Here is a 23,653-nt window from a genome sequence, read left to right as displayed (position 1 = left end):
CTGACATTCACCCAATCCTCTTCTGGATCATCCAAATGCTCTTTAGCAAAACTTCAGACGGGCCTGGACATGTACTGGCCGTAGCAGGGGGACACGTATGGCACTGCAGGATTTGAGTCCCCGGCGGCGTAGTGTGTTACTGATGGCAGCCTTTGTTACGTTGGTCCCAGCTCTCTGCAGGTCATTCACGAGGTCCTGGAATTTTTGATCGAGAGAGATCATCAGTGGTCTTGTACGTCTTCCATTTTCTAATAATTGCTCCAACAGGTAATTTCTTTACACCAAGCCGCTTACCTATTGCAGATTCAGTCTTCCCAGCCTGTTGCAGATCTACAATTTTGTTTCTGGTGTCCTTGGACAGCCCTTTGGTCTCAGCAATAGTGGAGTTTGGAGTGTTACCGTTTGATGTCTTTTATACTGATAACGGGTTCAAACAGGTGCCATTAGTACAGGTAATGAGCGGAGGACAGAGGAGCCTCTTAAAGTTGTTACAGGTCTGTGAGAGCCAGAAATCTTGCTTGTTTGGAGGTGACCAAAATTCTTACTTTCCACCATAAATTGCTCATAAATTCTTTAAAAATTAGACAATATGATTTTCTGGATTTTTTTCTCATTTTGTCTCTCATAGGTGAGGTATACCTATGATGAAAATTTTAGGCCTCATCTTTTTAACTGGGAGAATTTGCACAATTGGTGGCTGACTAAATACCTTTTTGTCCCACTGTATGCGATATGATTGACACCTCAGTCATGCCTTCTTCTCTGCTTGCTTTTCCTTGAGCGTGCTGGTTTCTTGCCAATCAAATTATTAGAAGCACAAGATTGAGCAGACCCCCCCCCCCCACAGACCATTTTACTCACGTACCACTATCGGGTCATACTGACAGTTTTGACATACACGACCCCCTTTTGGTGTTTCTTCAGTTTTGGACTAAAGACGACAAGCCTGCGCTTGTTTAAGTTGAAAAGAGTTTTAAAGGAATGATTAAAGAAAACAAAACAAAGGTGATGAAACAATCTTCCAACTTTATTGGTCTTCAGAGAATATACTGATGGATTTCAAAAGGACGTTTCTGGTGTCTATCAGGGAAGACGTGTTGGTTCGTTAGGGCCACCACAACAGCTTGAGGTTTAATTTCAAGCACAGAAAATCTTGCTTTTCTGACCCGGAGTTCAGATTCCAACTTTACTTATCCGATTCCACGACTGTTCCTTTCTCAGACACATAAATGCCATCCAAGAACTTTCTGATGTCCTTGTTTTTGACTGTGGTGGCCTGCTGGATGAGAGCAGCTGGAAGAACAAAGTTTGGGTGAAAAATTGGAATGGCAAACATCATAGAATATGAGCAGAATATTACAACAACAGAATTTTTTTTACATTTGCACTCAGAGTGAAATATTCCGTTTCAATTGATTTACAGAAGATTGTTTTGTTATGAGTGAAAGCTTTTTTTTATGGTCACATTGCAGAATGCATTAGAAATATTCTATGGCATAGGTGTCAAACTCAAGGCCCGGGGGCCAGATGCGGCCCGACACATCATTTTATGTGGCCCGCGAAAACAAATCATGCTCGGCAACTTCCGTGATTTTTGCTCAAATCTGCCCTACCAATCTAACAAATCTACCCAAATTGTCATAATAATAAACAATGTTGCGATATTGCATTTTTCTGTTACCAAACCCTCCTTCTACAGCAACTTAAACAATACATTATCCTTGTCTTCTGATTTCAAAACTAGTTATCCCTCAATTTGTTGTGTAATGGTAATAATGTGATTGAGCGATGAAACATTTATCTGGTTTCACTATTCTAACGGCCCTCTGAGGGAAATCATAACTACAATGCGGCCCGAGACAAAAATGAGTTTGACACCCCTGTATGGTGAGAAATGTTCAAAAATCTATTTTCCAGATCACAAAAATAGAAACTGCTCAGCGTCTTTACTAGAAGCACCCTGGTGATTCGAAATTATCTCTTGCTGTTATTCGTAGTCAGTTTAGTTTATTTGACTGATCAATTCTAAATACTATAATGTGTGCACGGTGTGTGCACACAAGGACCGCTGCGGGACCAGGACCCCAACGTACCGGAATTTGACACCAGCTCAATATCGTTGCCCTCCAGCACCAGCTCGTCCTTCTGGGCTGCTGAGACTGTGCACATCACACCTGGGAGAAGCATAACAGGGCGATCGTTTTATTTGAGCGAGAAAGATGAATCAAAACACAGCCTTGAACAGCTTCATGGTACTTTAATCAGTTAGTTTTCATCAAACAAATATGAAAACTAGAAACCCGGTTGAGCGTAGACGTTGAAAAGACAAGTTGTCCTCTTGCTGGGCATACTTTGTACTTTTTCAATTGCATCTAACACCGCTTAAGTTGACCAGCTACAGCAGAACATCAACGATAACCACTGAAGCACAGCAGGAACACAACTTCACTAAATAGAGCCCCTTTTACGCAGACCACCAAAGCCCACTTTTCCAGCTCGATCTACCCGATGTGGGGTGGGCGTTGAAGAATGCTTGCAAATGTCTCACTGGCCACTGTCCATCCATCCATCTATTTTCTACTGCTTATCTGAAGTCGGGTCACGGGGGCAGTACCTTTTGCAGGGACGCCCAGACTTCCCTCTCCCCAGCCACTTCGTCCAGCTCTTCTGGGGGGATCCCAAGGAGTTCCCGGCCGGGCCAGCCGAAAGACAGTCTCTCCGGCGTGTCCTGGTTCGTCCCCGGGGTCACATTCCGGTGGGACGTGCCCGGAACACCTTACCAGGGAGACGTCCGGGAGGCATCTGAATCAGATGCCCCGGCCACCTCATCTGGCTCCTCTCGATGTGGAAGAGCAGCGGGTCTACTCTGAGATCCTCCTGGATGACCGAGCTTCTCATGCTGTGAAGGAATCTCATTTCGGCCACTTGTATCCGGGATCTCGTTCTTTGGGTCACAACCCCCAGCTCGTGACCAAAGGTGAGGGTAGCAACGTAGATCGACCGGTAAATCGAGAGCTTCGCCTTTCGGCTTCGCTCCTTCTTTACCACAACGGACAGATACAAAGTCCGCATCACTGCACCGATCCGCCTGCCGATCTCCCATTCCATTCTTCCCTCACTAGTGAAAAAGACCCCAAGATACTTTAACTCCTCCACCTGGGGCAGGATCTCATCCCCGACCCGGAGAGGGCACGCCACCTTTTTCCGAATGAGGACCGCGGTCTCAGATTTGGAGGTGCTGATTCTCATTCCAGCCGTTTCACACTCGGCTGCGAACTGCTCCAGCCCCTTTGTGTTAAACGCAATCCATGTTTCCGATCATCTGAATGCCCCAAGCCACAACAGCCGTGTGACTGAGCACTTCGGCAAGAACTGCTCCAAAAACTCAGCATGCCGACCCTTCAGAACATCCACGCAGTGTGTTCACACTCAAGTGAGGCAGAGTTCACAAAAAGCTAGCAAGTCTCAGTCACTGGTCCACTTTCACCAATCCACATTTATAACTGCAAAGAAAAGTCCACGAAGCTGGAAAGAAACATCCTGAACAGGGATGGGCAACTAGCGGTCCACATCACTCCAAGGGGCCCCATGATTAATTTCTCAACATTATAAAAATGCTTCACCTGATCAGTTTCAAGTTCTACAATGTACACCACTAGATGGCAGACATCGTTTAGTAGCACTTCCACCGGTTTGTCTCCGTTCGAGAATAATAGAGAAACGCTGGCAGCCATGATTATTTTGGTGGCGATGATGAGTCGCACAAGTAAACGGACACTCTTTCAACATGGAGACGAAGGACGATTTATTGCGCAATTACCAGGAAAAGCACGCTAGCATATCCTAGTGAGATGTCAAGTAATGCTTACCATCCAACAGAACTGACCGGGATGTTACTTTATCACACACCACGTCAAAGTCACCGTTTCATGTTAACAACAAGCAACATAAATTTAACCCAACAGTTAATTTAGACACACATTCGCCATACTTGGTAACACACTTCAACGATAATGATCAACATCCTTATTACGGAAAAAAAGTTCGGCACTGCATGCCGTAATGCATGCTGGGAACCAAAGAGCGGCCAATTTCAAAAGTACAGTGATTTTTTTATTTTGCTTTACAAGAACCATTGACAGTTTGTTTAAAGTGCATGAGTTGTCCTATGCGTCTTCCAAAAACATGGGCATATTTTACGTCGTCGATAGTGTTGCAAACGCACCCGGTGGCTCTGACGAGCGGATCTTGTGACGGACGATGCCGGGGAGACGCACCAGCTTTGCAGAGTGAACTTTCCTGCCACATTCTGCATTTATCATACAAGTGAGTGGGTCAGCCTAATAATTTGGAGATTGTGAATGACATGCAGGGGGGAGAAGAGGAGAGAGAGGGGAGAAAAAAAAAAAAAAAAAAAAAAAAAGTATAAAGTGGACCCACGATATTCGCGGGGGATGGGGACCCGGCCGGTCCGTGAGGAAAACCCCACTTATAATTGCATTGGGAAAAAAGGTTGTTTTAAAAAAAGTGGGGATAAACCACCAATAATTGATTCCAACGCCCCCAAAAACTAACAAATGGAGAGAAATAAATAAATAAACACATTAGGGAATATGCCGAAGTATGCTTATGCGGGGGTCCATTGTAATAAAATCTTTGAGTGAGTTGATTGTTGTGAAAAAATATACAAAATGAGTTGTTGCACTTAATATTGTTTTGCTGTTCATCAGTTTTGTACCATCTTTTAAAAGTATTTTAAGCGTAAGCGAGCCCTTTTTTTTTTTTTATTGCTTCAATTTTTTTACAATACTGTGATGTATATAAAATAAAAACAGCGAGGCACATATTTTGTCCATATTTAAAATGGCATTTTTGTCATACATCTGATGAAAAATTGTGGCCCACGCCTTGTGGTCAGTCAACGTAATGTGTCAACGAACTCACCTGTCCTCATTCTGACACGACGGATGTATTTCTCACCCAGGAAATTTCGGATCTCCACCAGAGTCCCGTTCTCTTGCATGACAACGTTGATGGGGAAGTGGGCATACACCGAACGCATTTTGTAACGGAAACCCTGCAGTGAGACAGGAGGGTAGAGAAATTGAAACGTTGTCAGTGATTGGATAGGTACACCAGCACAAAAGAAGGCGACTTGTAAAGAGGTGGCGAAACGCCAGTGTCGTAAAGTGTGAAGGAATATATCTGCAGCCAGTCCGAAGAATTGGAGAAATGGAGTGCCAATCTTACCAAAGTGACTCCCTTGATCATGTTCTGGACATGACTGCAGATAGTGCGAACTGTTGCCAGCTCCTTTCGGTTCCCCCACCATTTGTCTACACGCAGCTGAAAAAAAAACAGTACAGTCAAGCAAGTCCAAACGATCCAATTGAAGGAACAAAGTAATTTGCTGATTGTATACAAAGGAACATTTCAATAGAGGCCACTATCGCAGGTCTCAAACTCAGTTGGAATACATTTGCATTTTTTTTTTTCTTTTTCTAAAAGTTTACTGAGTGAGTGCACAATACGAAAACAGAGCACTCGCAATAAACAAACCCTTCCCTTGTCATTTGAACACAGCAGAAGGATGGAGAAAACAGGGCTTCAACAAATAATTTTCTTCTTGTGGGGTGCTAAAGCAAATCTTCACTACCACCACAACTTGAAAAATGCCAGCTGAAAATATCATATTTTTACATTATAATAGTCATTTGTTTATAACAATATATATATATATATATATATATATATTATTGGCATAAACGTGTCCAATCAGGCCGTGCCTTTTGTTTTCACTCAAAATAAATTTGGGGATGAGTCTTCAAAGGCGCATTATTAACATGTCGGATGTGACTTGGAGAAGTTTTTTTGAAGCACTTCTAGCACAAATAGTCGGGGTCTTGTCAACTACGCGATTTCCATCTGTCGCCAACAGGCTAGCCAAAAGGCGCCCCCGGCCCCCCAAACGCTGATCTAAACGAGCTTGTCGGGTCTGACTAGCCGTGTTCCCTCCGCTCTGCTCTCAAAATAACGCTAGTTGAACAAGCATTAGCGGTAGCTAGTTTTGCTCACTCCAGTCAGATGCCCGTCACTGAAAAATGTAGTCACATGACATGGTCGCAGGCTTGCTGAAGAAATGAATCTTCATTTTCTTAAAGTATCATTTTCATTGTATTCAATTTGATAGCACTGTGAGCTCATGCAGCAGTAACTGGATTGGATAATTAAACAAAATCTTCCTGACAATTAAGGTCTAATACACTCGATTAATGGTGCAGGCCTGGCGTCCAGTAGTACTTTGATGCTCAGTTGAGTCGCTGTGATGTTATCCATGATGTACGTTTGTGTGACTTTTGAGACATACAGCACTTGACCCTGAAACATGCCATTTACAAACCATCACCTTGGGGGATTTCAAATGCAGAGGTTCCACCCAAATACACTTCATTGAAATGCTGTTAAAGCGAGCAGCTTTAGACCACCATTAAAAAAAATAATCATCAGTAATTGCACTACTCAAAAAGTTCAGGATGTTCAGCTTTCCGGTAGAATTTCAGGATGAACTGCAAATGCATTATAACCTTTAAAAGGTGAGCTTAACTTTACCTTCTCTAAACCTTTGAATGCACATATCCAAGTCTTCAGTGTTTTCCTTGCTCTTCTCGAACGAGGAGCCGAACAGCAAAATTGCCAACAGGCGTTTGACCCGTGCAGGGATTGTTAGAGGTTGAAGAAGAGAAAAAAGAAAAGCCGCAGCCCGGGGTTAGCCTGCCGACCGTTCCAACAGTTCAATTCTAGTTCCAAAAAGTCATCTTCATCGCGCCGTTCCCATTTCAACATCATGTGACCAAGACAACAGCGAACAATGGATCGACAGTACTGCGCCATTGTGAAACTGCAAACAGGACATTCTGAAAGAGAACTGGCAACTGCGCTTCGCGTGTGATCAGCAGGTTGCAAGAGAGAGACTGGAAGAGTCACAGAAAGGCATCGGAGCAGACTTTCTTGGAAATGTTGCAGTCGATTCATGGATCAAACGCTTGGTGCGAATTTTGCCATTCAGCAAACTGCAAGCTGTACACAGTTAGCCAATTTAAGTTCCCCTGCAAAGGCTATCGTGCATTTTAGGCTGAAATTTCACACTGAACCTTTTGAGCCTCGATCTCGCATACCTTCTTATTTTTCTTGCCGAGCAGTCTGAGCTCCAGGTTGATGTGGTTGAACTCCCTGATGAGTTTGCCGCGGGGACCCTTGACAGTCACTGTCCGCCCCTTCAGCTTCACCTCGACTGCAACGCAACGCGCACAAAGTGAGCGCGGGCACACAGCAACAGCAAGCAGCTTTTTCTTACCATTTTTGGGGATGTCGACTGTCTGGCTGCTGAGAATGGTCTTCATTCTGTAATTGGAATGGCAAGTGATCAGCCAAAGTTAGAAGTTGACTTTAAAGTTCATGCCTTTAAACTGAGACCCAGGAGGTACCCCAGCACGACTTCATTTTAATAACGCTGCCGCTGAGTTCGGACTCATTTCGAGGTGGAAACCGCACAAGTAGCCGGGAGGCTAATGCGAATGACAAGCTTCAATTTGCCATACGCAATAGCGCCCATTCAAGCCACGCATTTGTACTCTTAAATATAGCAGAACATTTTTTTACGTATCGAGAGCGGAAGCGGGTTTGCTCGCTACGCTACTCGGCACCGACGGCGCTCAACTGTCGGCCTAAACCGGCCAACCCCGATCACATAGCAAACGAGTCCATATAGTCCCCTGCAGACATGGCGGCCACACAAAATAATGCCTTCTAGCTAAACAGAATTCGTAGTCGCGTAGAAACCCCCAAGTTGGAAGTGAGCCTAATGTGAAATTCAGGCCGATGCACTTTGATATAAGTCCGACGAAAAGCATTTTCTGTCGTCCTCACCTCGCTGCTCGTAGAGGAAAGGAAGGAGGAAATACGTCACCACGCTGTTGTAGCGTACGTAAGGTACGTCATCAGATGGAAGCAATGGAGCTCAGCGAAATGACACTTTCCCACTGTCCAAGACAGCCGAAACTGACACGAAACGGTTATGTCATGATGTTATGAAGACTTGTCGCCATGTTGTATCGTCTAAATTGTTACATAAAACTAAAAAAACAACTGACAGGAAACGACTCGGGCTGACTTCTCATTTTGTCCTCGTTGATTTTTTTCAGACGATATTAATTACGTTGATATTATTTACTCTGGTGGAAGTGAAAAATCGAAGTGAAAAAGCACCACAGTATTTACAGTGACACTAAATACTTGAACAACAGTAAATAATAATAACAACAACAAAATGTATGTACTGTATATGAACATCGATGGAGAAAAATGCAACACCAAAACCTAAAGTGTTCCCGCTCTTCCAATTGTGGCGCCGTCACTTGAACGCAACACCAGACCGGAGCAATCACTCTTCGATGCGTGTTGTTCGATCGATGTCTAGCTGGGCCTGGAAGTTGCTAGCCAAACAAGCCAGTGTCATGGCGTTACTCAAGCAAAGCTGCGGCGTCGTCGGCCGTTTGTCCTCAAGGCGCCCATGGCTGGGAGCGACAAGTATCTCACACGTCAGTCTTTCATTGGCAAATCATTTATGTGTGTTGTTCCATTGGATTCAAGCGTGGTCACTGGCCTGAGCAAGGGCAAAGTTCACGATGGAACTATTGGCTCCCGACGTGGTCGAGAGAGGACCTGGTTGAAATGAAAAGGTGAGCTATCCATTCTTCTTTTCCCTGCAGAGCTACACGAGCTGCGTCTCCTCTCCGAGCAAAGAACGAGAGCCGCAGAGCGACGATGGCGGCCTCACGCTGCACGACTTCATTTCTGGACAACTGGCCGAGAAAAGCAACTGGGCCGAGTACAGAGGCAACTTGAAGAGGCAGAAGGGCGACAGGTGTGTTCGGGCGGCGCTGCTCTCATTTCACAAGCTTTCAAAGATCCCACTGGAAGCAACGCTATGTCGACAAGGGCCCCAACATGCCGTCAAGTCCTCGAGTGGGGATGTTCGCTTTCACGGTCATCGGCCGTTACCGAGAGGAAGTGCAAATGCGCCGCGTAATGGAGCGATTTCCCGAAGACATCTTGTACAATGTTACTTTTCCGTCCATGAAAAAGTGCAATATTTTGGAACAAATACGGCACCATACTGTTTTGCACGATACACTACAAATTATTATTATTATTTTTTTTTCTGTGTGTGTGTGCTGAAGAAAGTGATAGTGCTCGCCCTTCTTTAAGACATTTTTTTTTTGGGGGGGATTCTTATTTATTTAGTTTTCTCAAGTTAGACTCCACTGAAAGATTGTGCTGTTATTAGGTGCACAAGAGTGTGGAATCTTGTCTTAGTGTTATAAAAGTGCTTTTTATTTTATTATTATTATTATTTTGCAGGCTTCGGCTGCCTCCTTGGCTGAAGACAGAAATTCCTATTGGGAAGAACTACAACAGGCTGAAGAACTCACTGAGAGAGCTCAACCTTCACACTGTAAGCTATACAAATTGCAACAAAAGAAAAACGCCATCAATGTGCTGGAGGAGCGTCACGTAGCCGAGGAGTAAGTTCAAAGCGTGAGTCGACGGTGTGTTCCATCAGGTGTGTGAGGAAGCCCGGTGTCCTAACATCGGCGAATGCTGGGGAGGAGGGGAGTACTCGACAGCCACAGCCACCATCATGGTCAGTCTGGGACACGCAGCATCGGCCCCACGTTCATGTTTTTATTTTTGAAATGAAGACAGCTTCCCCACAATGAAAACAGGTCACCCGCTGCCAATTTGAAGCAACAGAAACGCCACACTGATGCTTCTTGAGACAAAATATCTTTATTTACGTGTGCGTAAATGTTCGACATCGTCAAAATGACTTTTCTATTACGCCGCAAGATGAAATGGGCTCACTTCAGGGATGTTGTGCTTTTGAAGTGCAGTGAATTGTGGGGGACCCCTTGCAACCCCCCCGCGAAAGGCGAAAATCTGCAATAACAAAAACGGATTTCTTGTCATTTGACCACTCCCGCACATTTAAACTTAGGAAAACGAACTTTTTGAACACATTGACAACGCACAAAACATTTCTAGCATCAACTCAATTTGATCAGAATGAGAACATTGGCCAGTCTGCGTGTAAGAGTCTGGCGTGAGCTGCGGTCAACAGCCGCACAAGTCTGAGTATGTTGTGTTTGTGTGTTTAACTGTTCTCCCGGCGTTCAATAAACGACTGAAAAGTGCATCGTGACCGCGACTCTCCTTGGGCGAGGGCCTTAGCGTAAGTAAAAACTGTATACTGTGAAAACTTATTCAAACAAAAGGACTGGTTGGAACAGCCACTTCGACCTGAGTACAGTGCAGCAAAAATATGGAAAATCGGATGATTGGGGGGGGGGGGGGGTTTGTGTCGGAAAAAATTTGCCTTTTTGGGAAACGTTTTGATGTCACCTTTAGAAAATATGGTCACAAATGCCTTCCTATTCGCGTAAAACTGAATTATTTGTCAACATCTCATTTCGTCTGCGACTGTGGAAAGAAACCCCTCCTCCAATTGGCTGACAAGTTTCATTTCAAAATATCCACCAGTCATTCGTATGGGCTGACATTTCTAACGCTGTCATTTGCCCGAAAAACTCGACTTAACTAGCGCAAATGTAATGTTAATAGCGAGGAGAGCGGTGTGGCTAGTAGAAAAGCTCACGTACTTCCACGATCGTGTTTTTTCGTGAATGTATTTGCTATGGAAGATTTTCGAGGCGTTTGAAGTGCACATCCCATGAGTTTTAGAAAATTTAGTCCCGTTGCTATCAACTGCAGATCTCCGCGACAGACAGACAGTTGAGTTCCACAAAAAACTGGATGAGCCACGATGTAGCACTGTATATTTTACAACTTGATGATTACTGCACACGGATACATAAACTCTACTCGTCCTCTCGAACTAAACCATCTTTTGAATAGACTTTTGTCAGCGTGTACATGGGCTTCCGATTTGATGTACGCAAGTAAAGGGTCTCCGCACGCGCAGTTGTTGTTGTAGTAAACGTGAGCAAACTCATTCACGATCTGGAGCGGCGCTGTCGTCGCACGTTGTCATTTTACTTTCGACGCCCGGGATCAAATGTTGACATTTTCAGGAGCTTTTTGATCTGTTATGCAACAGTACAGAATGCTGCAAATTCTCTTCTCTCTCCTCGTGGCTAGCTGATGGGAGACACGTGCACCCGCGGATGCCGCTTCTGTTCTGTCAAGACTGCCCGTGCGCCGCCGCCTCTGGACCCCGAAGAGCCCTACAACACGGCAAAGGCTATCGCAGCCTGGGGGCTGGACTACGTGGTGCTCACCTCTGTGGACAGAGATGGTAAGAGGGGCTCCTCAATTCCCGAAGACTGCGAGGGATCCGAGACGCCGATGCCAAAGCTTGTCGACTGCATGGAAGTTTGCGGAACCGACAAGTCTTCTCTTATCTGTTTGGCACCGTACAAACATTCTACGATGTGATTCAGTGAGAGAGGCGAGGAAAACAGGCGAGACTCATTGCGGGGCTGCCGTCTGCCGCCGCTGGGCGGGGGGTGGGGGGGGATTCCATTTTTGGCTTCACCTCTCGAAGCACGGGCGCCTTCTATTACTGAGAGAGGTTAGTGAGAAATAAAATGTTGCTGCTTTTCAACGTGATGTTCCCCAACGTTGTCCAATTAACTAGCACGTTATAATACTGTGTCACTAAAAAGAATCAACAGAGGTAAGGCAGCTATCAAGCCAGCGTGTATACTGTCAAATTCGGTCTATTGATTGTACTGCTATAGAAGCGCACACATAAGCTGAACATATTATGCGTGCAAGTACGAGAGGAAACGGTAACTGCCGACCAGGAGCAAAAATACTGCAAGTGCCGCAACAGCGTGAGTGGATTTGATTGAAAACTGAACAGTTAACTCATCAAAAAATTCATCAACAGGTTGAGTTAAAGAGATGCTAAGAATAGACGAGAACGTCGGCAAATAAGCTGTGGGAAACATCCTCGTCCAAACGTGACGTACTCCGCAGTTAGAACAGAAGCTAGATTCAGCTTGACAAATGATGGTCCCCTCGGTATTCAAAGCCGCTCCTTATTTTTTTTTAGATATTGCCGATGGGGGGGCGGAGCATTTTGCCAGGACTGTTTCTCACCTGAAGGAAAGGTAAATAAACTCGTTTGACCTTCTTCATCTCGCTTTCCTCACTTTTCAAACTGTGTAGAAGAAACTCATTTTTTCAACAGCGCTGTATTTATCCATGTAACATTTTTGTCGTGGGATGAAAATGACTCTCTCTCTCTAGCAAAAACATTTGGCATTTAGATTGCGGAAGCATTCAACTTTGTACTCTTTGTCTTCTCACTAATTTATTCCTTTATTGAAGCCTAAAACCACATTTTTCAATTTCCAGAAATTAGACAGCACCAATTCTTGTTGTTATGCCACTAATTTTACCAAGTACTAGGAATGGGCATAGTAAAAATGGTGATACCAAGCTGCAACCAGGTGAGGCGCAGGTTTTTTCAGTCTCAACTAGTGTACAGTTGAAAGAACATCATCACGCCATCAGCTTTGGGAAGCTGAAAGATGGCTTTCTTGTAGGATATGCAGAGAGAGATTCTCCCGCTCCATGAAAAACCAAAAACCAATTTGATGGATGTCAACCTGCTGGTGTTGTCAATCAAAGAGTCTATGCTGTTACCTTCATGTAGGAACCCTCAGATCCTGGTCGAATGTCTGACGCCTGATTTTCGGGGCGACCTTGCAGCGGTGGAGAAGATCGCCCTGTCGGGTCTGGATGTGTACGCGCACAACGTGGAGACGGTCCGTGAGCTGCAAAGGTAGCACAATAGGATGGACCTGACGCTGCACTGTCAAGCAAATGTTTGCTAAATATTTCACACGCTCGCCTCGTACGGGTTGGTGCCAGACAGAAGCATTTTTACATCTGACAATCGAAGTCAATTCATTTTTGAAAGCTGACTTCTGCAGCCGCTTAGTCATGCAGGATGAGCGCTCTTTTCGTGCCTGAAAAGATTCGTGGTGACGCTGACCCCTGTTGCGGTTTATGTTGACATTTACAGAGGTGACATAATTACTCACACTTTGTACTTAAGTAGAAGTACAGGCACTTGTGGAAAAAATAGCTATTCTCGAGTAAGACAGTACACACTGAAATGTACAAAAGTCAACATTCGTTTATTTTATGAACTTGTAGAGTGCTCGTACTGAGAAGACAAAAATTAATCTGGATTTGTGCATGATACGTTCTGACAGGATAATCAGGAATATACTGACGTGTCCTGCATGACCGCTAAACGAGCTAATAACTGAAAAGTAGACCTTACCTTCACGTGTTTCTTCAAATTAGACGGAGAATTTTTTTTTACTGGGTGGCACAGTGGCCGACTGGTTAGCACCTCTGCCTCACAGTTCTGAGGACGGGGGTTCAAATCCGGCCTCGCCTGTGTGGCTTTTCTCCGGGCACTCCGGTTTCCTCCCACATCCCAAAAGCATGCATGGTAGGTTCATTGACAACTCCAAATTGCCCGTAGGTGTGAATGGTTGTTTGTTTCTATGTGCCCTGCGATTGGCTGGCGACCAGTTCAGGGTGTTCCCCACCTCTCTCCCAAAGTTAGCCGGGATAGGCTCCAGCACGACCGCGACCCGCGTGAGGATAAAGTGGAATGGAAAATGGATGGGTGGAATTTTGTAACGCCAGAAGCTTGGCACAGGACGTCTCCATCCATTTTCTTCGCCGCTTCTCCTCACAAGGGTCGCGGGCTGCTGGAGCCTATCCCAGCTATCTTCGGGCGGGAGGCGGGGTACACCCTGAACCGGTCGCCAGCCAATCGCAGGGCACATAGAAACAAACAACCATTCACACCTGCGGGCAATTTAGAGTTGCCAATCAACCTAGCATGCATGTTTTTGGGATGTGAGAGGAAAGCGGAGTGCCTGGAGCAAAGCCACGCAGGCACGGGGAGAACATGCAAACTCCACATAGGCGGGACCGGGATTTGAACCCCGGTCATCAGAACTGTGAGGCAGATGTGTGAACCGGTCGGCCATGGATCATTCTTCATTCATTTTATTTATTTTTTTTTCCATTTTTGACATGTAATTTCTCATTTAAACACAAGGTAGAGCAAAAGAGAATAAGGGTTAAAATAATTAGTTTTCAGAAATGCCTACTCAGATGCCTTTTAGAGTTTTTTTTGTTTTGTTTTTTTTTCTTCTAATTCTAGCCATGTCCGAGACACCAGAGCCAACTTTGACCAATCTCTGAGCGTTCTGAAGCACGCCAAAAAGGCCAATCCTACTCTACTTACCAAGACGTCCATCATGCTGGGATTGGGAGAGACTGACCAACAAATACACAATACACTGACTGGTATGTGCACTGAGAGTATGCAGTATATTTGCCATGACGTGAGGTCACGACACCGTTTTGGTGACGTTGCAGAGCTGCGGGAGGCTGCAGTGGACTGTCTGACACTGGGACAGTACATGCAACCCACTAAGCGCCACCTCAAGGTAAGCGTAGCCCACAACAATTCGAACCGCGTTCGACTTCATAGCAACGGTGGCCATTTGTGTGGGGGATTAGGTGGATGAATATGTCACTCCGGAGAAGTTTGCACACTGGGAGAAAGTTGGGAATGAGATGGGTTTTGTCTACACCGCCAGCGGTCCGCTGGTTCGATCGTCCTACAAAGCAGGTGAGAACCGACAACGCATACAAACATTTTTTAAAAGTCCAATTTGACTCTTGAGCACAAAGGTTTGCCCACCCCCAGGTTTAGATGAATTTATCTCCGCTCTCGACAGGAGAGTTCTTCCTGAAGAATTTGCTGAAGAAGAAAAAAGCAGCAGCTGTCACGGCAGAATGAATAGCGACAAACCCAGCGGCTCTCTCACTCTACACTAATACAATAATGCATCGCTTCAAGCCGCAGCACAGCAAAGCAACAGCACACTGGCGTGAAGTAAAAAAAAGGAGAAGGGGGAAGGCATAAAAAGAGGGACCATCCACCATTGACGTTTTCGAGCGATGATTAAAGAGAAGGCGAGCGGAAAGAGGCCAGCAGGTATCCGGATAACCACCTGGCTCTGGATGCCGCCTGTCCACGCCGCTGCATTCTTTGCACCTCAAAGCCTTATCTAATCACATCCCGTCCCCACCCTTCAGGGACCCCTGACCTTTGCTTTTTAAGAGGTTTGGTGCGGTTATTTCATGAAGTTGCTTTGGGACACACAACACAAATTATTGATTGTACCCACACACGCACACACCAATGCCTGCGCACACTTTTTGGTATGGATTGTACAGTAATCCCCCTCTCTATCGCTGAAGATGTTCCAGACCACCCCCTCAATAAGTGAACTCCATCGTACAGAAATACCCCCTATACATTTCTTTAGCATTTACCGCTTGTAATTTTTTTTTTTTTTTTTTTAAACACACCTTAAATAATACATTTAAATGTACTGAGAGAGCAAGCGCAATGGATAACACAAAAATATTGTAAAAACAGTTTATATAGAAAAACAGCTGTAATAAAAGACAAAGGTGATATAGCGGGGGATTACTGTAAACAAGTGTCTCCTATTTCAGATGCATACGCTTGTAATTGTACCTTTAAATCCAATTTCTTGTGATCAATTAAAGTCTGAAGCGGTGTTGTATTGTAAACACTTATTTGGATGGATTTATTTGGGGAATTTAACAATCACACATTCAGGACTTGTTCCATTTTATTGCATTGGCCCATGGAGTCACAGATACAGCATTATGATTTATAAAAAATATATAAAACTGTTGGAATGTGACTGTAAAAAAACTAGATTATCTCAAGACTCACTTGACTACATGTAAAATATGCTTGATAAATACTCGTGAATTCAATAAACCATTTTTGTGAGTGGAAAGTTTCAACCACAACAAACGTGCGAGATCAGCCAAAATTTGGAACCGAAGCTTGGACTCGTCCACCCAGTACGACGGAATCATAAATCACATGGCTGGTCCGGCTCTCTTTGGATTATAAAGCAGGATTTGACAGCAACGTCCAATTAAAAGGTTGAGGGAGGAATGTGTTGCGTGCCAACAGTTTCAGATTTTAGCTTTTTTGCCAGGAGGCTCGCTGGCACTGATGCGAGGACACACAGCAGCGGGGGTGTAAGGGATTCGTGTTGCTGCCACTTTCTTCCCGATGGTCTCAATCTGCCCAGAGGAGAGGAAAAAAAAAAAATAATGACATTGAGATTCAGTTGTAGTGACAGTGGTGCTTCCCATTCTTGACACCCGGACATTTGGAAATAATAATGACACTTATTTAGCACTTTTCGTGATACTCAAAGATGGTTTCTGATAGCACACATTGTTCATTCACTCCACAGTCACACTTGGTGGTGGTAAGCGACTTGTGTCGCCTCGCCATAGCTGCCGTTCTGCACCTACAGCCCCTCATCGGCAATTTTCGATCGTCTTATCCAGGGACGCGACGCCGACATGCGCTCGGGTGGGGATACGAACCGGCAACCCTCCGGTTGCAGGGCGTATGCTTAGCCTGTGCGTCGCAAAACTTCACAGCAGAAAGCCGAATATCGCCAACATTTTGAATCGAATGGTTCCCATTAGTTCCTGACAAGCGTCCCATAATGAATTGTGTTGAACCTCAGAGGTCAACCTGGTTTGTCACCTGGAAGCCGATGTCCTGGAGGTGAGCGTGGAGGTGGTCCAGCACTCTGCGACCATCAAATATGAAGGCCGGCTTCAGCATCTTTTTGTAAATCTTCTCATAGTCCAGCTCCTGCGGTGACATGGGAGGGGTGATTAAACTTTTGTTTTTTTTCCCCCCCTCAAATTAGAGGGAGGAAGTAAAAAAAAATAAAATGTGAATAGTGACCTTAAACATGTCCCACTCGGTACAGATGACTAACGCGTGTGCGCTCTTGCAAGCCTCGTAAGGGTCACTGGTCACTGTCACCAGCTCTGAAACTGAGTCAGCATTTTATTAGTGTATACCAACGCTTTAGTGCAAGCAGGAGGAGGAGCCATGATTTGATATCATTTGATCCCACAATTCCGATTGAAGGACTTGATTAATCCAGTACGCGACACAACGGGCACAGACGCTACCTCTTTCTGGCTTGTCCTCGGAGATGCTGGGCTGAGAAAGGTCCTGAATGATTTGCTCTTTAAGAACTTTAGGGTCATAGATGAACAGTTTGGCCCCTTCATCCATCAGATATTTGGAGATGTAAATACTGGACGACTCTCTGGGTTACAAACACAGCAGGAAGTGATCAGGGAAGGCCTCGTAATGACGTTGAAAGAACCGCTGACTTCTCCACACACAATGCCAGGTTTATGATTAACATACGAATGTTTACAAGGGAACCGACCTTGTGTCACCTGTGTCTTTTTTGAAAGAGAAGCCCAGCAGAGCAATTTTTTTGCCCGTCACCGTGTTGAAGAGGCAGTCGATGATCCTGCAGGCAAACCGCCGCCTTTGGTACTCGTTCATATCGATCACCTGACGGGGGGGGGAAAATACAAGAATCAAAGTACCTCCAAGATGAGTATAGGGTACACAATTCAAAGCGACGCTGTCCTCGCCTGTTGCCAGTAGGAGGCCACTTCAGGCAGGTTGAGGGCCTCGCACAGATAGACGAGATTGAGCACATCCTTCTGGAAACAGCTTCCACCAAAACCTGGAAGACAGTCAACAGTGCTATTATGATTGCAACAGTTAGAGCCCGGGACAATGTCATTGGGCACAGTATTTCTTCTTCTTTCCAAATGAGAAGAACTTCAGCCAGCATCACACAACCCGGAACAGATTGCGGTAGACCTTAGAGCAGGCCTCGTCAAACTCATTGTTGTCACGGGCTACATTGTAAATATGCTTTCCCTTCGAGCACTGGTGTCAAACTGGTGGCCCGGGGGCCAGATCCGGCCCGCCACATCATTTTATGTGGCCCGCAAAAGCAAATCAAAATTGCTCATTGTGTTCTGGTGTTAATACCATTGAGATATTTGCAAGCATTTTTTTTGTTTCCACTCCCCCTTTGAAAAGATAGGTAATAGTTGAAAAACATCTTTTTATATGCTTTTGATTTCAAAACTGGCTATTCATCAATGTGTTGTGTATACTGTGTGTAATTACAGTATAGGAGGTAATCTTTCATTTACCTACATGGCTTCACAGTTGTAGCGGCCCTCGGAGGGAAGTCATAACTGCGGTGTGGCCCGTGACAAAAATGAGTCTGACACCCCTGCCTTAGAGGGTCATTATGACTGTGAAACCATACAAATGTAGATTTGCTTTATTACACGGTTACAAATAAACAACAAATTGATGGATAACTACAGTAGTTTTGAAACCAGAAGCCACAGAAAATCTGTTTGTTCAATGTGTTCGGCTAGCGTGACACCGAAATAAATGCTGGACGTGCTGACTTCACTTCACGTGTATGTTGCGCTCGTTTGGCCCTGTTCAGAGTTGCAAAAATGCCAACGAAAAAGTCTAACACGTAAAGTTACGCATGCCGATGGTTCGACCTCCAACATTTAACGAAACTCGTGTTGGAATTTTGAAGTTCCACATAGGGCCCCAGCGTTTTTATAATTCACGTCTCTTACCCACGCTGGCTTTGAGAAACTTGCTTCCAATTCGCTGGTCCATGCCAATGGCCTTGGCGACCTCCTCCACGTCGGCCCCGGTGGCCTCGCATAGCGCGCTGATGCTGTTGATGCTGCTGATTCGCTGCGCCAGGAATGCATTGGCCGCCTGCATACACAAAGTTATTTGAAGGTGGAAGTAGCGCTTCTTATCGAGATTTTAAGTGAGGAGGAGAACGTTAACCAGCACAAATCACAACCGGCATTTGTAACAGCCCAAGATCTCCAAAAAGGTCTCTTGGAGCCATAACAAGAAGCCACCATTTTGAATTAACATTCAAATTTTGCCCTTGGTCTTCCTTTTACAGTGGTCAGATTTGATATATATATATATATATATATATATATATTAAAAAAAAAGCCTGTGTGGCTTTTCTCCAGGCACTCCGGTTTCCTCCCACATCCCAAAAACATGCGTGGCAGGTTGACCTGAAGACTCTAAATTGCCCGTAGGTGTGAATGTGAATGCGAATGGTTGTTTGTTTCTATGTGCCCTGCGATTGGCTGGCGAAAAGTTCAGGGTCGCCCGGAGTCAGCTGGGATAGGCGCCAGCCCACCCGCGACCCACGTGAGGATAAGCGGTATGGAAGCTGGATGGATGATTATTTGCCCGACACGCACCAGTTTGGACAGCTCAGACGACCACGTGTTGGTGGTGATGATTCTGGCCTTGGGCACCCAGTGTTCATACACGGCACATAACGCTCTGATTGCCCTTTGACCCTCTGCCGTCTCATCGCCACCAATCAGGACGCGGTCAGGCTCCTTCAGATCCTTCACCGCCGTTCCTTCTGCAAGGAACTCCGGGTTGGACAGCACCTGAAGCAGAGGAGCATTGTGAGAACGTAGAGGAGGGGAAGAGCCACGCTGAATACTAATTAACACACACATGTAGGTTGAGGCTGGGTTTGTTGTTGGCGTCGAAGATGCGCCGAATACTCTCGGCGGCTCGCACCGGGACGGTGCTCTTCTCCGTGACAATCTTGTAGCCATCGGACACCTCCACGATCCTCCGCGCACACGCTTCGATGAACTTGAGGTCTGCGGCACGGCCCTTCCCCATGCCGTAGGTCTTGGTGGGCGTGTTTACCTACATTGGCCTCCTTTTTAGTTTGAAGTGAAGTAAAGAGGCTGAGAATTGTGGGTGTGACTGGAAAACTCACGGAGATAAAAACAAGGTCGGCGTCCCTGATGGCTGAGTCAATGTCTGTGGAGAAAAATAAGTTCCTCCCTCTGCATGATTCAACCACATCTTTCAGGCCGGGCTGCGGGCAGAGGAACGGCCATCATTTCGGCGAATGGGGCTTCGCAACCCCACGCTCATCGTGATGATGTAATTGCAACAATGAGCCATCTGGAAGTCTTCCCCTAAACCCCGCCCCCGGTGTTGAAATACAAATGGTTGCGTGTGTACAATTACTCAACTGAAGCCCCTCTCAAATTCTGTACAGCTCAACATTTCTGACCACACCCGGCAACCACAATGAGCTGAAACCTTTCAAATTGGGCAAGGCAATGAGGAAGCTTGGCGTGCTGCTGCTCCTTATCTCCAGGTGACGTCCGTTCCACGTATCTGGATGGTTAATAATAAAACTAATCTCGCCAAGCAGGTTATTGTAATGCAAACGTACGATTATTATTTTTTTTTTTTGCTCTTACAGTAAAACCACACCCTTCACCTATCACACTCCACAAGTGGTGCAATTTGGAGTTTGACCAAAACCGTCAACAAAAGCTTTTATTAAAAAAAAGTTAAAGGTGCAGTCCAAACCTCATCGTGGACAACTTCAGCTCAGTGAGCATCAAAAGCAGTGATTCTCAAAGTTTGTTACGAGTACCACTAGTGGTTATGCAGGCTCCCTCTTGTGGTATGCCAAAGAATCGCTTAATTAAATGTTCAAACTGCGTAACGTTACAGTGGCTTTAACTTCTTTTCCCAGAACAGTACATTTGTTAAATACAGTTCAATCATATTTAACTTTCAAATACATCAGCATTTAGTCAATTAGAATGATTTGTTTTCAAACATCTACTTTGGCACAATTGATATGATTTGAATTGAATACTGCAGCGTTTTGATTTTCTTATACTCTCGCGCAGTGTTAGCGTTGAAATGACGTAATGTTAAAAAATATAATTTTTAGGAATAAAACCTTGGGCGTACTGCGCCGCTGTATTTTAATGTTTGTCATTCTGCTGGTACTTGGAGAGCCAAGTATTTTTGAGCTAGTACTTTGCGTAAAAAGTTTGAGAATGACCGGTCGAAAGGATTACTTTCTAATGGCTTTGTGTGTCTTTTTTTCTTATCCAGCCAAAGAAAGATACCAACAATGTCATGATCTTAGAACTGGAAATGGAAATTCTTTACACTTACACTTTACTAGGTTGGGCATTTTTGACCCGGTTTTAATGTGAAATGTGTGATTTCTTGAATGATCGCCCGCCGAAGGACTACGAATGTAAATGAGCAACCAAGTATTACGCTGGCTTTCATAAATGTGCATTGTACCATTGAGACAGATAAAATGACAAATAGACTGATAAACAACTTTGGAGGTTGCACAGTACTATGAAATCAAGTTGACACAATACCTCATATATGGGAAGCGTGTCGGAGTTCCAGGCTTTGATTCGGGACTCGTTCACGTCGACAACGGTCACCGTGATCTCTGGACACATTTGGGCAATCACGCTGCACGTTGGGCCTCCCACATAGCCGGCGCCAATGCAACAGATCCTCTTTATTTGGAACATCTGTGAACACGCACAACACAACACAAAAGGCCGAAAGGCTCAGCATTTCGTTTTCTAGCCATCCGATGAGGTTAAAATATGGGGAAAATATCAGGACGCGCCCTCCGTCATAACCAAGACGGAATTGGGTTCTTTTCTCCAAAACGGTCATTCTAATTTTAAACATCTTTTGTACAACTTTGTGAGAACAATATGAGAAAGTGGGTGGCACGGTGGCCGACCGGTGAGCACATCTGCCACACAGCTGTGAGGTTGCGAGTTCAAATCCCGGCCCGGCCTGTGTAGAGTTTGCCTGTTCTCCTCGCGCCTGCGTGGCTTTTCGCCGGGTACTCCGCTTTCCTCCCGCATCCCAAAAACATGCGTGTTTGGTTGATTGAAGACTCTAAATTGCCCGCAGCTGTGAACGTGAGTGCGAACGGTTGGTTAGACTGTGCCCCGCGATTGGCTGGCGACCAGTTCAGGGCGTACCCCGCCCCTCGCCCGAAGATAGCCGGAATAGGCGCCAGCACGCCCGCGACCCGTGTGAGGAGAAGCGCTACAGAAAATGGCTGGATGGAAGGGTGGGTGACTTCGGAGAGGAGGGTTGTCCCAAGACTTTTGTCCATACCGTGTATTTGTTATTTGAGCGCAGATGAGACGGTAATACGCCCAAATATATGACGAAGGCAGGCGATTGAAGGCACACGTGCTAACCGCTAGTACTTGCCAGAAATTCCTGCAGCTACTTCAGCGTGGCGGTCGGTGGGCCTCTCGGCAGCCTCCCTGACCACTTTTCCCGTCTTTCTTCACTTTTGGAGGGACGTCACGTTCTTGCTCATGGCACTCTTGCGTCATTATGTTTCTCCACTTGATGACTTTTTTTGTAAGTGTACACGCGCTTTTATAATCAGCGAAAAGACATTTTAATATCGCTCCGATATGTTGCGAGTGAGCAAACAAACTTGCAAGTCTCGACTTTCAACCCGCTCGAGCCAAGTGAGGACTTGGCTTGATTTCAGCCGCACTAACTTGGGACTCCAATTTTGAGACTTCGCTATTAACGCTCGAGATAGACGTGATCGAGTCCCACTTGCGCGCAACCGTGCCAGTCGAGCCGCGATAGCCGGGGGCCGACGGTGATGAAAGAGCCTTTCATTCCACTCGAGCCACGTCCCGCACGGGCGCGTCGCAACCTTTGCCTCCAAGCAGCAGCACACCGTAGCGACACCTGACAATTTGGGAGTATTCGTCACATTGACACTGAATGGTGGCTCGCAGTCTCGCTTGCCCGAGGCCACCTTATTTTACCTGTGCCAACGCGACAGCCAACTTCAAGAAAATCTCCTGGAATGTTTCTTCAAGGCCAGGAGGAGGAGCCACGAGAGCTGCTCACCTCAACACTCACTCGTTTTAAAAAAAATAAATAATAAAATACAAATAACTAAGTCTTGACAATTCGACGAATAAGCTTACCTTAAATGAGTTCTTTCACAAGCTGACGGCTTGAATGGTTCCACTTAAGTCAATGCACCGACAAGGCGTTCGACTTGACGCACGTGTGACGCGCGCCAGCTTCCGGTTTGTGGATTTTCAATTTAAGAGCGCGATCGTTTCCTTGAGCCTCGCGAAAACAAAGTGTACAAACAAATGTGTCTGATTAAATCATTGACGTGTCAGATAACTACCGACACTGAAAGAAAGCATATTTGGTGGACTTGCTTGAGTGTGTTCCCGCAAGGAACAAACGGCGCCGCCGACACTTGCTAACATTTGAGCTCGCGCAGCCATTGGCACGAACAAGCCTTTCATGCTAACATTTTGGAAATAAAAAAAAATAATAATATATATATATATCCATCCATCCATTTTCTGAGCCGCTTCTCCTCACTAGGGTCGCGGGCGTGCTGGAGCCTATCCCAGCTGTCATCGGGCAGGAGGCGGGGTACACCCAGAACTGGTTGCCAGCCAATCGCAGGGCACATAGAAACAAACAACCATTCGCACTCACAGTCATGCCTACGGGCAATTTAGAGTCTCCAATTAATGCATGTTTTTGGGATGTGGGAGGAAACCAGAGTGCCCGGAGAAAACCCACGCAGGCACGGGGAGAACATGCAAACTCCACACAGGCGGGGCCGGGGATTGAACCCGGTCCTCAGAACTGTGAGGCTGACGCTCTAACCAGTCGGCCACCGTGCCG

General features: G+C 45.6%; 3 protein-coding genes across 5 annotated transcripts; 1 reads left to right on the top strand and 2 right to left on the bottom strand.

The window, feature by feature from the left end:
- Nucleotides 1-1,006: 1,006 nt before the first annotated feature.
- rpl9 (ribosomal protein L9) lies at nucleotides 1,007-8,017 on the bottom strand. Its single transcript, XM_061771218.1, has 7 exons — nucleotides 7,927-8,017; nucleotides 7,355-7,401; nucleotides 7,176-7,291; nucleotides 5,251-5,346; nucleotides 4,945-5,077; nucleotides 2,094-2,174; nucleotides 1,007-1,293 (listed from the first exon to the last, which is right to left on the bottom strand). The coding sequence occupies exons 2-7, from the start codon at nucleotides 7,398-7,400 to the stop codon at nucleotides 1,187-1,189; spliced, it is 579 nt and encodes a 192-aa protein (XP_061627202.1). The 5' UTR covers nucleotide 7,401; nucleotides 7,927-8,017; the 3' UTR covers nucleotides 1,007-1,186.
- A 419-nt stretch (nucleotides 8,018-8,436) lies between these two features.
- Nucleotides 8,437-15,726, top strand: lias (lipoic acid synthetase). Its single transcript, XM_061771216.1, has 11 exons — nucleotides 8,437-8,597; nucleotides 8,769-8,923; nucleotides 9,421-9,514; nucleotides 9,623-9,703; nucleotides 11,218-11,374; nucleotides 12,137-12,194; nucleotides 12,743-12,871; nucleotides 14,279-14,424; nucleotides 14,497-14,567; nucleotides 14,641-14,752; nucleotides 14,862-15,726. Exons 1-11 carry the CDS (start codon nucleotides 8,451-8,453, stop codon nucleotides 14,921-14,923), a joined length of 1,212 nt encoding a protein of 403 aa, XP_061627200.1. The 5' UTR covers nucleotides 8,437-8,450; the 3' UTR covers nucleotides 14,924-15,726.
- Nucleotides 15,727-15,770: 44 nt separating this feature from the next.
- On the bottom strand, nucleotides 15,771-23,081 carry ugdh (UDP-glucose 6-dehydrogenase). Of its 3 annotated transcripts, none has more exons than XM_061771213.1 (12): nucleotides 22,927-23,081; nucleotides 21,313-21,474; nucleotides 19,884-19,985; nucleotides 19,610-19,810; nucleotides 19,342-19,539; nucleotides 18,682-18,829; nucleotides 17,656-17,750; nucleotides 17,442-17,572; nucleotides 17,176-17,315; nucleotides 16,943-17,034; nucleotides 16,736-16,846; nucleotides 15,771-16,257 (listed from the first exon to the last, which is right to left on the bottom strand). In XM_061771213.1, the coding sequence occupies exons 2-12, from the start codon at nucleotides 21,472-21,474 to the stop codon at nucleotides 16,147-16,149; spliced, it is 1,491 nt and encodes a 496-aa protein (XP_061627197.1). In that variant the 5' UTR covers nucleotides 22,927-23,081; the 3' UTR covers nucleotides 15,771-16,146. The 3 variants fall into 3 exon arrangements, with proteins under 3 accessions (XP_061627197.1, XP_061627198.1, XP_061627199.1); XM_061771214.1 differs by lacking the exon at nucleotides 22,927-23,081 and adding an exon at nucleotides 22,762-22,873; XM_061771215.1 differs by lacking the exon at nucleotides 22,927-23,081 and having other exon boundaries at nucleotides 19,884-20,293; nucleotides 21,313-21,447.
- Between the last annotated feature and the right edge of the window lie 572 nt (nucleotides 23,082-23,653).

This window comes from Phyllopteryx taeniolatus, chromosome 4 (genome assembly GCF_024500385.1).
Source record: "Phyllopteryx taeniolatus isolate TA_2022b chromosome 4, UOR_Ptae_1.2, whole genome shotgun sequence".
Classification (NCBI taxonomy): Eukaryota; Metazoa; Chordata; class Actinopteri; order Syngnathiformes; family Syngnathidae; genus Phyllopteryx; species Phyllopteryx taeniolatus.
This window is presented reverse-complemented; position numbering and strand designations above follow the sequence as displayed.

Excerpts from the sequence above, each read along its gene's own strand:
- lias (XM_061771216.1), top strand. The coding sequence starts at position 8,451 with ATGCGTGTTGTTCGATCGATGTCTAGCTGGGCCTGGAAGTTGCTAGCC. Across the intron at positions 8,598-8,768 it reads GAGCGACAAGTATCTCACAC|AGCTACACGAGCTGCGTCTC; the intron begins GTCAGTCTTTCA and ends TTTTCCCTGCAG. Across the intron at positions 14,425-14,496 it reads AATACACAATACACTGACTG|AGCTGCGGGAGGCTGCAGTG; the intron begins GTATGTGCACTG and ends GTGACGTTGCAG.
- rpl9 (XM_061771218.1), bottom strand. The coding sequence starts at position 7,400 with ATGAAGACCATTCTCAGCAGCCAGACAGTCGACATCCCCAAAAATG. Across the intron at positions 5,078-5,250 it reads TGATCAAGGGAGTCACTTTG|GGTTTCCGTTACAAAATGCG; the intron begins GTAAGATTGGCA and ends GTCTCACTGCAG. Across the intron at positions 1,294-2,093 it reads TGAGCTGGTGTCAAATTCCG|CTGCTCTCATCCAGCAGGCC; the intron begins GTACGTTGGGGT and ends TTGTTCTTCCAG.
- ugdh (XM_061771213.1), bottom strand. The coding sequence starts at position 21,474 with ATGTTCCAAATAAAGAGGATCTGTTGCATTGGCGCCGGCTATGTGGGA. Across the intron at positions 17,751-18,681 it reads GTTTCTCAAAGCCAGCGTGG|GTTTTGGTGGAAGCTGTTTC; the intron begins GTAAGAGACGTG and ends ACTGTCTTCCAG. Across the intron at positions 17,573-17,655 it reads TGGCCTCCTACTGGCAACAG|GTGATCGATATGAACGAGTA; the intron begins GCGAGGACAGCG and ends CCCCCCCGTCAG.